General features: G+C 37.3%; 1 protein-coding gene across 3 annotated transcripts in view; it reads right to left on the minus strand.

Moving 5' to 3' along the window:
* Nucleotides 1–4,644: 4,644 nt before the first annotated feature.
* Nucleotides 4,645–14,275, minus strand: part of LOC126262944 (BTB/POZ domain-containing protein 1-like) — a 32,320-nt gene continuing 22,689 nt past the window's right edge. For all 3 annotated transcript variants that reach the window (XM_049959885.1, XM_049959884.1, XM_049959883.1), the window contains exons 4-6: nucleotides 8,806–8,936; nucleotides 6,982–7,186; nucleotides 4,645–6,825 (exon numbers count right to left, since the gene is read on the minus strand). In XM_049959885.1, coding sequence (XP_049815842.1) covers nucleotides 5,815–6,825; nucleotides 6,982–7,186; nucleotides 8,806–8,936 — 1,347 coding nt within the window. In that variant the 3' untranslated portion in view covers nucleotides 4,645–5,814. The remainder of the gene's footprint in view (nucleotides 6,826–6,981; nucleotides 7,187–8,805; nucleotides 8,937–14,275) is intronic.

Raw genomic sequence — 14,275 nt, forward strand, 5'->3', positions numbered from 1 at the left:
GAAATACTGTGAACAAAATGCAAACAATAACTCAACAGAAGACCTGGAACCACGCACTATTAACATGAAAACAATATAACAGATAGCAAACTTTGTATATACGGGCAACCATAATTCAAAGTCTGCAACCAAGAGAGATGTTCTTAACAAAACATAATAAATTAAATGAAATACAAAAAAGAAGCTCTGACAAAATAATTTAATTGGGTGGATAAAAAAATACTCACAAAGTGGTGCCAGAGCACACACATAAAAGAAAGTTTTAACTAGGCAAGCTTTTGGAGCCAGTGGCTCCTTCTTCAGGCAGAAGGGTTGAAGGGGAAGGAAAAGGGCTGCAGATGTCTAGGAAAAGGGGTCAATTTCAAGAAAGTCACCTCAAACCCTGGATCAGGTGAGACTTACCGAATGAGATAAGAAGGAAAGACTGACTGTTGGGCACTGCATCTGACGAGATTTGAAATCCTGAGAGCTTACAGGTGAAACTCAGTGTAATATGCAAGACATAGATTACTGCTTAAACATACTGCATGTGTTAATAAGAGTGAAAGACCAAATGCAACAAAACAGAGGTGGGAAGGGTGTGGTGAAAGATAAACGGGTAAGACAATGAAAGATGTACAAAACGGAGTGAAGAAAAGAGCAGTTACTTTACGTTAATTTCTTCTTGCTCACCATTTCTTTACAGTAATTACTCTTTTCTTCACTCCAATTCAGTTTTCTACATCTTTCATTGTCTTACCCATCTATTTTTCACTGGCCCCCTCCCACCTCTGTTATGTACAATGCACTTAGCTTTTCACTCTTATTAACTCATGCACAACATTTAAGCAGTAATCGCTGTCTTCAAAATTACCGTATCTTTCACCTTTAAGCTCTCAGGTTTTCAAATCTTGTATGCAGTGCCCAACAATCAGTCTTTCCTTCTCCTACTGGCCGGTAAGTCTACCCTCACCCACAGTTCTGAGTTACTTTCTTGGAATATACCTCTTTTTCTAGACCTCTCTTGTCTTTCTCCTTCACCCCTCTCCTTCCCCTTCAACCCTTCTGCCTGAAGGAGGAGCCATTTGCCCCAAAAGCTTACCTAATTATAACCTTCATTTATGTGTGTGTCTACTGTCACTTGATAAGTAACTTTTATATCTATACAAATAAATTATTTTGTCAAAAATTGATTGTATTCATTGTTACAAAAAAGAAACTTTGGTAAACAAAAGAGCAAATAAATATAATTCTGACTACTCAGTGTTATATCATAACCCTCTCTGGTATGTGGGAGTGATTGTTGAACTTGTCAACAAAATGATAAGGTACATAAATGAAATTCTAGGTGGTCATGGTGGTCTAGCAGATAGAGCACAAGACTTCTGGCCTTCTGGAGGTCTTGGGTAGGACCAGGAATGGTCCCCACTCCAGTCTCACCAGGAGTTCCAGGCCCACTCAGCCTGCTTTCAAGCTGAGTACCGCAGGTCACTCCTGGGGTAAAAGGCAGCTGGTATGATGGGCTCACCATAATCCACCTCCTAGTGCTGTGGCGAACAGAATGCTGCACTCAGGCCAGAGGCCTGTTCATGGGTTGAGTACCACAAACTTTACTGTTTTATCTTCGCCAGATGAGATTCTTACAGCACCTAAATGGTGTAACTTTGAGAGCTAGAGCAAACAATGTCACATAAAAGAAATTGTACACATGGTGTACTAACATACCAATCTAATTGTACCATTGTGTTACCAATGTCAGTATTAAATATAAACAACAGAATGATCAAAGGTGCCCTTCACTGTGTACTGGAGTCCCTTACCAATGGATAAGCATATAAACCAAAACTGGAATACAACTATTTATATACTTGTATAATAGAGGGAAACATTCCACGTGGGAAAAATATATCTAAAAACAAAGATGATGTGACTTACCGAACAAAAGTGCTGGCAGGTCGATACACACACAAACAAACGCAAACATACACACGAAATTCAAGCTTTCGCAACAAACTGCGCGCGCGCGCGCGCACACACACACACACACACACACACACACACACACACACACACACACACACACACACACACACACACACACATCCGCACATACACAGACTGTGTATGTGCGGATGGATGTGTGTGTGTGTGTGTGTGTGTGCGCGCGAGTGTATACCTGTCCTTTTTTCCCCCAAGATAAGTCTTTCTGCTCCCGGGATTGGAATGACTCCTTGCCCTCTCCCTTAAAAACCCACATCCTTTCGTCTTTCCCTCTCCTTCCCTCTTTCCTGATGAAGCAACAGTTTGTTGCGAAAGCTTGAATTTTGTGTGTATGTTTGCGTTTGTTTGTGTGTCTATCGACCTGCCAGCACTTTTGTTCGGTAAGTCACATCATCTTTGTTTTTAGATATATTTATATACTTGTGTTCTTCTGGGTATCCCAGATTTTCCAATGTCAAGTCAAGGCTAAGTATGTCAATTATACATTTAATACACTGTAGTTTTCTTACAAATAACACACAGCTGTTTTCAAAGGAGGGCACAGACGTGTAAATATGTTACACAACAGAGTCTACGAAATCACTGATGTTCCTAAATGTACTGCAGCCATTTAGTAATTAAATGACTCAGTTTAAAAGTGATAATGATGCCAAAAAATAAAATTAACTACATTTTAAATGTGTTTAGTGAACAGGTTTTAATACAAAAAATAATTGGTTGTACATCTTTGTACTGTCATTACATCACATTAAAATGAATTTCCTCATCTTGAAGAAGTATACACAACTTTTTATAAACACCATCTTTTAATGAACACCACTTTCAGTTCAAAGCATTTTATGGTGGTGAAACAAACTCATTTAAAATCACAGTTTGTGCCTGAATATGTAATTTCCACTTGGATGAGCATATCTTTGTTCCTAACTTGCTGGTTCTTAGTTGCTGTTTCTCCTTGAGGAATCCTGTGTCAGGTTCCAAGCCAATTAATGACAAAACAGTCATAAACATTTCCTATGAGGAAAGCAAGATTTTCTCAAACAATTGCCTTATAATTCTGATTCCAACTGTATGGGTAATTTCATCAGCTAGCTGAAAACATGAGTCTCCATGATGTCAAATTTTATATACCAAGAAAGGAAAGCCATTCTCATCCCAAAGATTGGTTTAACACCATGGTGCTTCACAAGACATGGCTCTATTAGAGGTGGTATGCCCTCAACTTCCTCCATGCTTGGAACTGTTTTACTGAACCAGTTACATGGGAACCTACAGTTTAATGATGACTCTGAACTACATGTACATTAAGAAATCAACGCCAGAGGTGGAAAAAAGTGGTTGATGACAGAAAAAGCCCAATTAATGGCTGGTCATTGAATCCTGGATGTTCCCATTCATAGTCTGCTCTTTAGCTAATGAATTACTGAGCCACAGAATATGGCCAAATTAACTTTGAATTGAATATTCATAATCTCTCAGGTTCAGAGAAATAGCGGCTCCTATGTTTATTCTCAAACAATTACAGCCTAAAAGTTTGTGCAGTCAATTCAGCACACTAATATTTCACCTCTGTGACAAACAGAAAATTGATGAATTTCACATAGGTTGACTACAACCATATATTTCACATTTATCTTGTTTAGGCAATCACCAACATAAAAGTGGGCCCTGAAACCCATTAGGAGATTATTAACTAGAGCCAGATACTGATTTGTCAAATGGTTTAACAGTCACAGAAATCCAATCACACTAACATACTGTAATTTCGCTAGAGTCATTGCATGGTCTGCATTTAACATAAATGGTATTTTGAAACTTAATGGAAAAATTTTCACACATTTCTGTCCAGATTTGGACTTCATGTTTCCTCACTGATCTTCAGAGACAGCTGAATGCTTCCACACACATAATATTTTCTCGAGTGGATGACAATTTATTATATTTAGTGCCTTCTTTGTGGCATTGTTACACACAGCTCCAAAGAGTAAGACATGAAGCAATATCACACTGATTTAGTGCTGCTGATTTTCTGTTATTGAATGAGATGCATTTAGTTGATCTATAATTTAAGGTTCATGAATAAATTAATCCATTGGACACAGGGAAAAAATTAATTACTCAGTGACTTAATCCTCATGGTCGGTACAACAGGATGACACACATGCTCAAATAGAAACTGTCCTGATTTTCAACAGGAATAATTAAGCCTGGTCAATGTTCCTGCTTGATCCAGTATAATGCAATGCACCACCTTGGTATTCTAGCATGTGCCAATCTTTCGAATCTGGGAGCTGTTTTCATTTTATTTACTGACTGATATGGCTGGGGTTATTAAAATGGCATTTGATCATCTGTTCACTGCATTTTGTATATCTCATCACAGTGGAGAAAATCTAAAAATGTGGAATAAGTCAGAACACACTTTAACAAAGGAGAAACATAATTAGCCAGAAAGCTGCTACCGTTTTCTCAGTTACATTAAATAGCTGCCGTTCATCTCCAACTGGTAGCTTACTATCTGCACAGAAACATTGATCATACCACAGAAACCCTTGTTTCACACTAACAAGTTCAGATGACAGTCTTACTGAAAATATTGTTGTAAATACTTTATGAAAAATAACACCTAAATTGGAAAATGTAGGTGAAACGGTGTAAAAGGCATCATTAACTGCCTTGTATTTATCAATTTTATTTAACAGCCAATAATGTACACTACAAAAAGAACATGAGTTCTTTACATAACAGCGCCAAAAGCAATTGTTTCTACGAAAAAGAATCTTGAGTTAATCACATTTACATACAGAAATATACATATAGAAGCAAATAATGGAAAGCACGACAGATCTGTAAGAACAGTCAACCTTCCAAAATTCAGCCATTCAACTTTTGTGTTCATACATACAAAAATATTGGAGACATTTTTAAATTATTTGTTTGTGTATATACACAAATGAGATTTCCTGCACTCTTATTATGTTACTATTTTACAATACTGAGAAAGTATGCATTATTACAAGCATACCCATTAGAAGACAAAGTGTACTTGCAGCAGTTATCAAAAGGTGATTTTCAAAACATCCATTAAATAAATATTTACTATAGCATTTACAAGTTTTACATTCACAAATACACATATCTTCACTACCCAATAACTTATTTACACAAACAAAGACTCAATACTACTAACTGCACAACAGATTTGCTACAGGGATTATGTTGAGAGACAGGAAAAGTGAGAAGAGGAAGGAGAAAAGGGGAGAGGGTGGAGGGAAAGCATTGGTGATGAGGGTTAGTTCCTCATTAAAAACAAACTTTTGCTTCCTTAAACAAAAAAGCTTATCTCTATTCAACATAGTAATATACAATGAAGCTATTCTGTAAAGGAGTTCTATGTACTGAAAGAAAAACAACACTGGAAACAGAAGGAAAAAACTATCGCCATTACAGCAAGTTGTCATGAAAATATATGTACATATTCATTTTATCTTATATCTACTGGTCTGTGTAGGAATATATGTTTACACATACCTTTGCTCACTCTAAATGTCACAGTGTACTGTTTTGACAGTTACATAAAAGATCAGTCAAATAAAACATAGTACTTACTCAGCCTGTGTTCAGTTCACACACGAAGAAAATACATATGATACGATGTATTTAACATTCATTCACAGTGCTACTAAAAAACCTGCATATAACAATTGACTTCATGGAAAATTCCAGATGATTGCAAATGTAAAAGGTGGAAAAGCACCTGAGCAGAAAAGGGATTAATGCTGTGAAAAAATGAAAAATGAGGATTCATACTGCTTACCTTTCAACAGTATAACCAAGCTAACCCCATAAAGAATATATAATCTGAGTGACAAAACCAAAATCAGAGTCCTGTTTCATGTTGCTTGTCACAAACATTGGATTTGTATTTGGAGGAGCAACTTTTGTAGAATCTTTGAAAGTGAATTTCACTGGTGGGCAGTGCTCAATGTTAGAAAGCTTCCTACACAAAAAGTATGTGTTACTTGTGTATATTTGAATTTTATAACCTGCATTTTTCTGCAGAAGAACAGGATCTTTAAGGCTAATGTCAAATGCAGACCCATAAGGAACTTTCCCAGAATAAACAGTATGACTGATAGGGCTTCCCGAAGAGTCTAGAACAGTAACAATAAAAGATTCATCATAATCTCTGGGTCCTAGAGGTCCCTGTTGAGATGGAAACAACAGTGTTGGAACTTGGATTCCAAACAGCATTATGGGAAAATCAACTCTTATCTCCAAAGAAAAATTTTTTCCACCAAGATTTCCACTTGGTGAAGCTGTAGGCATGGCAACAACAGCCATATGGGGAAATGTTGTAGGTGACGTATATGGGGGAGTATTGTATGAAGCATAAGGTGGCTGGGCAGATATCGGCTGAACTTTACGTATACAGCGCAATTTTGACAACTTCCTTGGTTTATTATCAACTGTGAAACCTGTAGGCATTGGATAACATCCAGGTACTGTCATATTCATCAGCACAGCATAACTTTCCTCAATAGATAATAAACAAGTAGTAGAATTCTCCGTAGTGTACGCCACTTTTTCCACAAACTGCTCTTTATTTAGTGCCAAAAAACGCAGTTTCCTCAGTATATCTGACCCAATAACTTCTCGTTTGTTGTTCCTATCAGCCGCTATGTTCACTTTTTCACACTGATGTTCAGCCCACTTATCTACTGCAGTGTAAATATCTATTTCTGGAACATCAAAGCAGTCCAGGTCAACCATCAAAAGCACGATATTGGCATCAACTTTGATAAAATTGTCATGCCGAAGAATTGCTAATGGATGTTTTCTGATGAACTGAAATGGAGGGAAAAAAACATGAAATTACATATTCATTCATAACTTTGGATATTTTAATTAATATGCAAAATTAACTGAGAAGGAAATACATATAAAAGGAAACAAATCATATTACGCCCAAAACAGATAATCACAAATTGAATGTCAATGTACCTTTTCGCATTCTTCCTTAAGTGATGATTCTTGGGTGTCTGATACCAACTTTAATATTGACCAGATATTATCAAGATTTAAACTTTTTGATAAAACTTTGGCACTTATTTCACATAGATGAGGCATCTGATATGTTACTGCAGCTTTGTACAGCAAACAAGCATCTTCTGATGATTTGATGATTGGTTTATCCAAATACATGTAGCTGGAAGAATTAATATTCCATTAAAAGAGAGAAAGAGAGAAAGAAAGAAAGAAAGTGAGAGAGAGAGAGCAACAAAAGCACATGTATTAGTATGATACTCAAAAATCCTGTGGAGCATACATGCAATGAAGTGAGTATGGACAATGTAACACTCCGTCTTGGCTAGTTTTTCTATTGTATAACTTTATAATTTTGTGTGTTTCAACTTTGAGCAATCTTACTGAATCTGTCAGATAAAAAGATACAAATGAGAGGTATGCAACTTACACATCACAAAATGTCACATACCCTGCCAGTCCAAAAAGTTTCAAGACCAAGCTAATAAAAATTACAGGAAAGTTAAGATGGTGATTTTAATGCTTCAGGTATTCTACTTATTCTCCCACCACTTGAGTGCAATGCAAAGAACATTCATACAACCACGCAAAACTGTCACAAAAGTCCTCCTTTGGGATGGTGATCAGCTCATGTGACACACTGGCTTCATTGTTGGTTATGTCATTTGAATTTCTGAAATATGCCATTTTGAAGTTGGTTAGTACTGATTACACCAAGTTTCATCAGCCAGGACGATTCTTCCCAGAAAAGAACTGCTTGTGTTTTGCATTTAAATCATTAATTCAAATCATGGTAGGTGTTGTTTTTCTTCAGTAGTTTGCAAAACAAGCTTTTCACACTATTTTCCCTTCTTCAAAACATTCTGGAGAATACCTTGAACACTGGATTTAGAGATGATGTTCCACTGCAGTTTGAAACACAACAATGCTGCACACTATGGCCACATACTCACTACTTAACATTGCCTATTTACGACTGACTGGTCAAATGCGCATCTGTTGTTTCCAGTTGTTAGTTCAAGCTGTCATCATAGTTATTGTGCTAATGTTCCTTATCAGGCAGGAATTAAATCAGTCACTGTACTTTTTGGAGGGATGGTGTGTGCCTACATGTATACTGTTAGTGCAGATTATTCCATAGTACAGTTTATATGTTTACAAATTTATTTATTTTACAGAAAATGACTATAGGTCTACTACTAAAACTTTTAGATACTATATTCAAAAGAGTGGCTATACTAATGCCTCCCAACTGCCACAGCTTGCTTTATGTAGGGCAGCATATGTCACTAAACACTAGCACTAGTTCATGGTACACTTACACATTGGAATTCTTGACGAGATGCTATGGGTTCATGACCTAATAATATGGTCTGTTTGCTTCTATATAAACGTATGTTACATTTTGTACAAACTGCTTCTCATTCATGTCTCTTTACCCGACAGATTCTGAAGTTTAAATGTCCTAAGTTTATACAATAAAAGTGTGATTAAGATGGAGTCTGGAGCAATTACAATTGTGGTCTTTTTTAATTATTTTATGTCACCCATTCACAAAATGAGTGTAGATAACTACTCATAGTAGTGGACATATAGGGAAGTACAGAAGCACTTCTCTCAGAACATGTTTAAGAGCCTATCCAGAGCTCAGTATAAACAAAAACTGGAACATATGATCATCCACCACTCCATACAAATACTACACAGTGAGTAGTTATCTTCATTCATCTCACTGCTTGAAAGCTTTCTAGAGACTACAAAAAATTTTCTTATATTACTTACTCAAGCATCAAATGAAATATACGAGGTTCAACATCAGTTATGGTAATGGCATCTTCTGCTGAACGAGTCAATAAAATTTCCTCGAATTTCACACTTGACATGCAAAGAACCATTTTATGCGTCCGTATAGTCTGGAATCAAGTACTTCAAATTACATTATGAATGGAAATCCTGCACATTTCTTAATTTAAACTTAATAGATTTTGATTGTAACAGAAAAATAAACAAAACATACTGCATTGCGATACTCACAGAATAATTTATCAACCAGAAATAAACCAAGGTAATTAAGTGTATTAACGAGTCCACCCAAAATTCTAATAGTGGACCAAGTCTGAAAATCTTTATGTTTCCAGGGCCATCTTCGGCAGTAGCTGTTACAGGGTGTATACGTGGACATGGAAAAAAATTCCCGGATTTTTCCCGGATTTCCCGGTTAAAAATACACATTCTCCCGGGTGACAGTATATTTTCCCTTATCAATCCTTTGAATGGTTATGGTTTTATACACGGGCGTGCAATTTCCCGGCACTTTAGAAAACGAAACTCAGGGAAAAAGACACGCTTAGGAAATATCTTTGATGTGCAGTAACATGTACGCTGCGTATTTTCGTATTACGAAAGCATACATTGGAATTCCACCAAACACCGCATGTTACTTTCCTAATCATCGAAATCGAGATTTCGATGCGCTTTTGAAAGCCGCTCGTAGCTCATGTCACGTGATCTCGCCAGCCGATGACAGCGGATATTCAGAGCATAGGACACGGGATGTAATCAGCCAACAGCAACATCACTGTTACGTAGCACGAACACACAAACAGGGATAGCTAATAGTTTAAATTAATATACATAGTGCTGCTATAAGAAATGCAAAGCTTTCACATATAAGCAGCAAGAGAAGCTAAGCTTTCGCATATACTGTTGATCTTTTTTGCGTGTGCTACACTTCAAGATATATCACCCAAATGTGCCAGTAAAATTTTTAATAATGACATAAATGTCTGATCTTCAGGGTTAAAAATTCTTCTAAATGGCTCGTCATCAAAGAGTTGATTTTTAAATGAGAGTCAAACGCTCTGTGATCTAATAAATTCATGGTACATTCTTGCACATAGTTCAACTTACGTACAAGGATATTTACTTTGAAAGTAACGCTTTTCAAACCACTATTCGCAATATTTTCCCGCGACCTGTTAGAAATAGGTTCGTTTCAGCAGTTGCCAGAGAGCGCAGATAACAGGCGACACCGTGCTTGGGTAGCTATCATGACGTAGGAAGCTCGTATGTACGTACGTGTAAAACACAAAGATCATACATTATGTCACAAAAGAAACAAGTCATCAGAGGATACTGCAAGAGCATCGGAATTTCGTGAACGATATTAAAATGTGCGCATTTAAAGTGCATACTCAAAGGACACATTTGTATATCCAGATTCCCAATGAAGTAGACTTCGACCTGATACTAAGCTTTTCAGTATGGTTTTCGGGATGTAAATTTTCTTGGAGCACCAGTACTGCATTATATCATGTTTGGTTCTTTATTATGACATAATGCCATACGTGCTAGAAAATGAAAACCTGCGCTTGAAATGCACCGAACAGTTGAAACTAGCCAGTACTGTGGAATTAAACATTTCGTTTCAAATAAACTGACTGCCTCTGCGGAAAAAGGTTAACAAAAGTCAAATTTCTTTAGCAAACAGACAAAAATAACTTCATTGTTCCGCAAGGCGATTAATGCTTGACTGTCAGAAAGGTGGAAATAAAATAAAACCGGAAACTAATAACATATTTCAGCCTTCCGTAATTTTGTGAATGTGTTTTAATTTACTTGATAGCTCCCGGCCATAGATATCCGTTTTGTTTTCATTTTACGTGAGAGTAAACGAAGAGGAAACAGCAAAATCACTAAATGTAAACACGGGTCACGTGCAGACTACCCACTAGAACTCAGACTGCTCTGCGCATCAGCCCCGGATCTACATTTGCGAACCGGGTCAATACTATAAAAAAATAAAAAAAATAAAAAAATCGAATTTTCAAAATATGTTCGTCTTGTAGCTCACATCTTTCTGAAAAGTCTGAAACACAAAACATATGTATTCGAGGAAATGTAAGGCATATTATTAGGTCTTAAGCATGTCAAAGTGCAGTGCCACGCCTCTTCATAAAGCATTTTTCTACCGCACGTCCAAACTATATTCAGGAGAGTGGAAATTGAAATGTCCTGTGGTGCCTCTCCTGCTCCCAGTCGGCCGGTTTGACAGCCTGCCTCTCTTTAAAAAAAAATCTCGCAATTAATAGGGATGGGGTTATCTATAATCGAGAGAACAAGAACTCTTCAGAAAATCTGAACTCTATTTCCTATTGGTTAATAACTTGCTGTTTTGTGTGACATAAAATTAAATATAGGATATATAAAACCAATACTGACAAGAGATAAGCAAGAAATTACACATTTCTATAAAACCAATACTGACAAGAGATAAGCAAGAAATTACACATTTCTTCAAACGTTAGCTCCTAGCATTTTTTTCTCTCTGATCCTGCTACAACTTTACATGGGGTGCTTTCCTTTCTGCGAAAGAATCTATTACCTCATCAAAGTTCGTCAAACGTTTTGCTACATGAAAAATCGAAATGTCGTTATCTAATACTTAAAAAGCTATTAATTCAAATAATACCTCCCGGGTTCGATTCCCGGCGGGGTCAGGGATTTTCTCTGCCTCGTGATGGCTGGGTGTTGTGTGCTGTCCTTAGGTTAGTTACGTTTAAGTAGTTCTAAGTTATAGGGGACTGATGACCATAGATGTTAAGTCCCATAGTGCTAAGAGCCATTTTTTTTTTTTTGAACAAATAATACCCCAGACTGGTGTGGCTTCTCGATATGATTACGTCTATTTTGTCACTGTCTGCTAGATAAAACAAAATAGGCCTTTCTAATATGGCAGCAATTTTGTAACACCCCAAATAAACGAGACTGTTTTGGCACAAATGGCCATTTTTATAACACGACAGAATATAATCCAATAGGTACCAATACCAAATGCCTATTAGGCCTACTACAAACAAAAAGCTTTATGTTACGAAATAGTTTCACATTTCATTCATACGCACCAGCTTCTCAAGCATGAGATCGAAAAGTAGTATTACGAAATTTTTATATAAATATGGAATCGTCTGATTATTCCATAATTTGTGTGGTGTCCCCGTTTCTTCTCTTTCCTCGTTCTAACAAACAATCTTGTCATCACCAATTCTGTAGTTATTGCTGCCACTGTCAAAATGTGTTCGCCGATTAACTTCACTGACCCTGTCAGAATCACAGGTTTAGTTGTCCCGCGATTATTTTCCGGTTAGGCGTTATTGCGTGTTCGAACAACACTTTTCCGCGTTACTTCCAGAGTAGAACTTACGCGGCTGCTAGCCGGTGACTGTACTACTGGTTCTTACTAGTGTAGCGATCTGGCCAAAAATTTTCTGTCAAAATTTCATTTTCTTGGATACACCGAGAAGATAATAGGTAATCTTTCTCACGTGTTATTCCTGTCAGTCGTTTACTTCCATTATGGTAGTCTGAATCTATGGATTTCGCTATAGTTGAATTCTTTTATCTTGGCGGCTCGCGCATGCCCGCCCAGACACGGGAGATTGCTGCGTTGCCAGTTGCACACGACGCACGCGCCAAGAGAAACAGCACCATAGTACAGTATAGTTCGCAAGCTTACGTTTAGGGGGGAGCGCGCAGTTTATGAAGTAAAGCCACCACAGCCGCATTAACCCTTTCGCTGCTACAGAGACGTGCTCCCCGCATTCCGCGCTGTGCGCGATTTTGTCAGTGCACTGATTGCCTGTGCAGACACATTGTGTTCCGACTGCTTTGACACTCTTATCAATCGATTCCACAAAAACTATTTGGCCCAAAAATTAGATTTTTACACATCTTCTTGACTGATACCTTCCCCCCACTTCCTTTGACTGACTGAAGTGCTTCAAAATAAAGCCAAACGCGCCCGGTGTAAATAAAACTTTTATTACAGTCGCGAAAGACGGAATATTTCTCACTATTACATACGACACCTATGTGGTACTTAAATTAAATGAGATATTGTTATACAGTAAATTTTATATGAAATTTAGGTACCTTGTCCACATTTCATTCTCAACATTGTGGCAACTAAAATCGACCATACGGAAAGTATACGCTATGGACTTTTACCTCTGCAAACTCTTCAAAATTTCGTGCAATGGTTTACTACATTTAATGCTGCACAATAACTGGTTTGAACATCGAAACAAAATTAAGTTATTTGTAGGGGGAAGGTATCAGTCAAGAAGATGTGTAAAAATCTAATTTTTGGGCCAAATAGTTTTTGTGAAATCGAATGATAAGTGTGTCAAAGCAGTGGAAACACCGTGTGTCTGCACAGGCGAGCAGTGCAGTGATGACAAAATCGCGCACAGCGCGGAATGCGGGGAGCACATGACTGCAGCAGCGAAAGGGTTAATGAAGAGACAAAGCACTAGAAATTTCAAAAAACTGCATTCAAACGAATAAAATTCGTGAAGTAAGACACTTCGATATTGTTTTAAAATAAAAAAATATTTAGCATCGCACAAGGTTTGAACTCATTACCTATCGTTTTCGAATCCAACGCCTTAACCATTACGCCAACACAGCTCGTCCTGCAATATTTCTCCATAAGGACTCTAACACGTCACGCAAAATTCTGACAAACACTGTTGGTATGCCTATGAATTACTCGCACTTCGTCGAAGTACAATAGGAAATAAACAATTACCGCTGTTATTTATTGCGAAAAAGCGGTTCGTGAAATTGATACAAACACCTTTCCTTGCTATCGCCTGAATTAAGAGTCTTATTGCTTGTTTGGTTTAATTAATTAATAGAAAATGAAGCAATTGGCATAAAGAATGGTTTTTCCAAACTTTCAAAAAACGAAGTCTGCTATCAAGACATTGCTTTTGTTCTATTACTTTATTTATAACAACGTTTCTAAAACTGAAGACACTCGTCCATCCTCTGTACTACAGTCGAGATCTGGCAACGTCGTTCTCTGTTCATTGGCTGACTGTATGTTTTGACGTCAGATGCGCAGAACGAACCTAAACTCGGCCGTCAAGATATATGACGCGCACTTTAGTAATTATAACAATTCTGTTCATTCGCAAAACCCAATCAGCCACATAATCAGACAGCGATTGGCATTCATCCGTTCGGCTTTACTCCCTCAGCTATAGCCCCGTCCCCTTTTGTCTGCGGAAAGTTTATTTCTAGATATGACGAGGATTCTCCTGACAGAGGCATCACGTACACTATGCAAGCATTCAAAAGTAAACTTATGATTCATTCAGAAATCAACTTAAAATGTGTTCAAAAATGTTCAAAAACCAACAGGCAAGCTTTTCAAAATCATATGAATAATCGATAGGCAAACCTGCGC

This window comes from Schistocerca nitens, chromosome 6 (genome assembly GCF_023898315.1).
Source record: "Schistocerca nitens isolate TAMUIC-IGC-003100 chromosome 6, iqSchNite1.1, whole genome shotgun sequence".
Lineage (NCBI taxonomy): Eukaryota > Metazoa > Arthropoda > Insecta > Orthoptera > Acrididae > Schistocerca > Schistocerca nitens.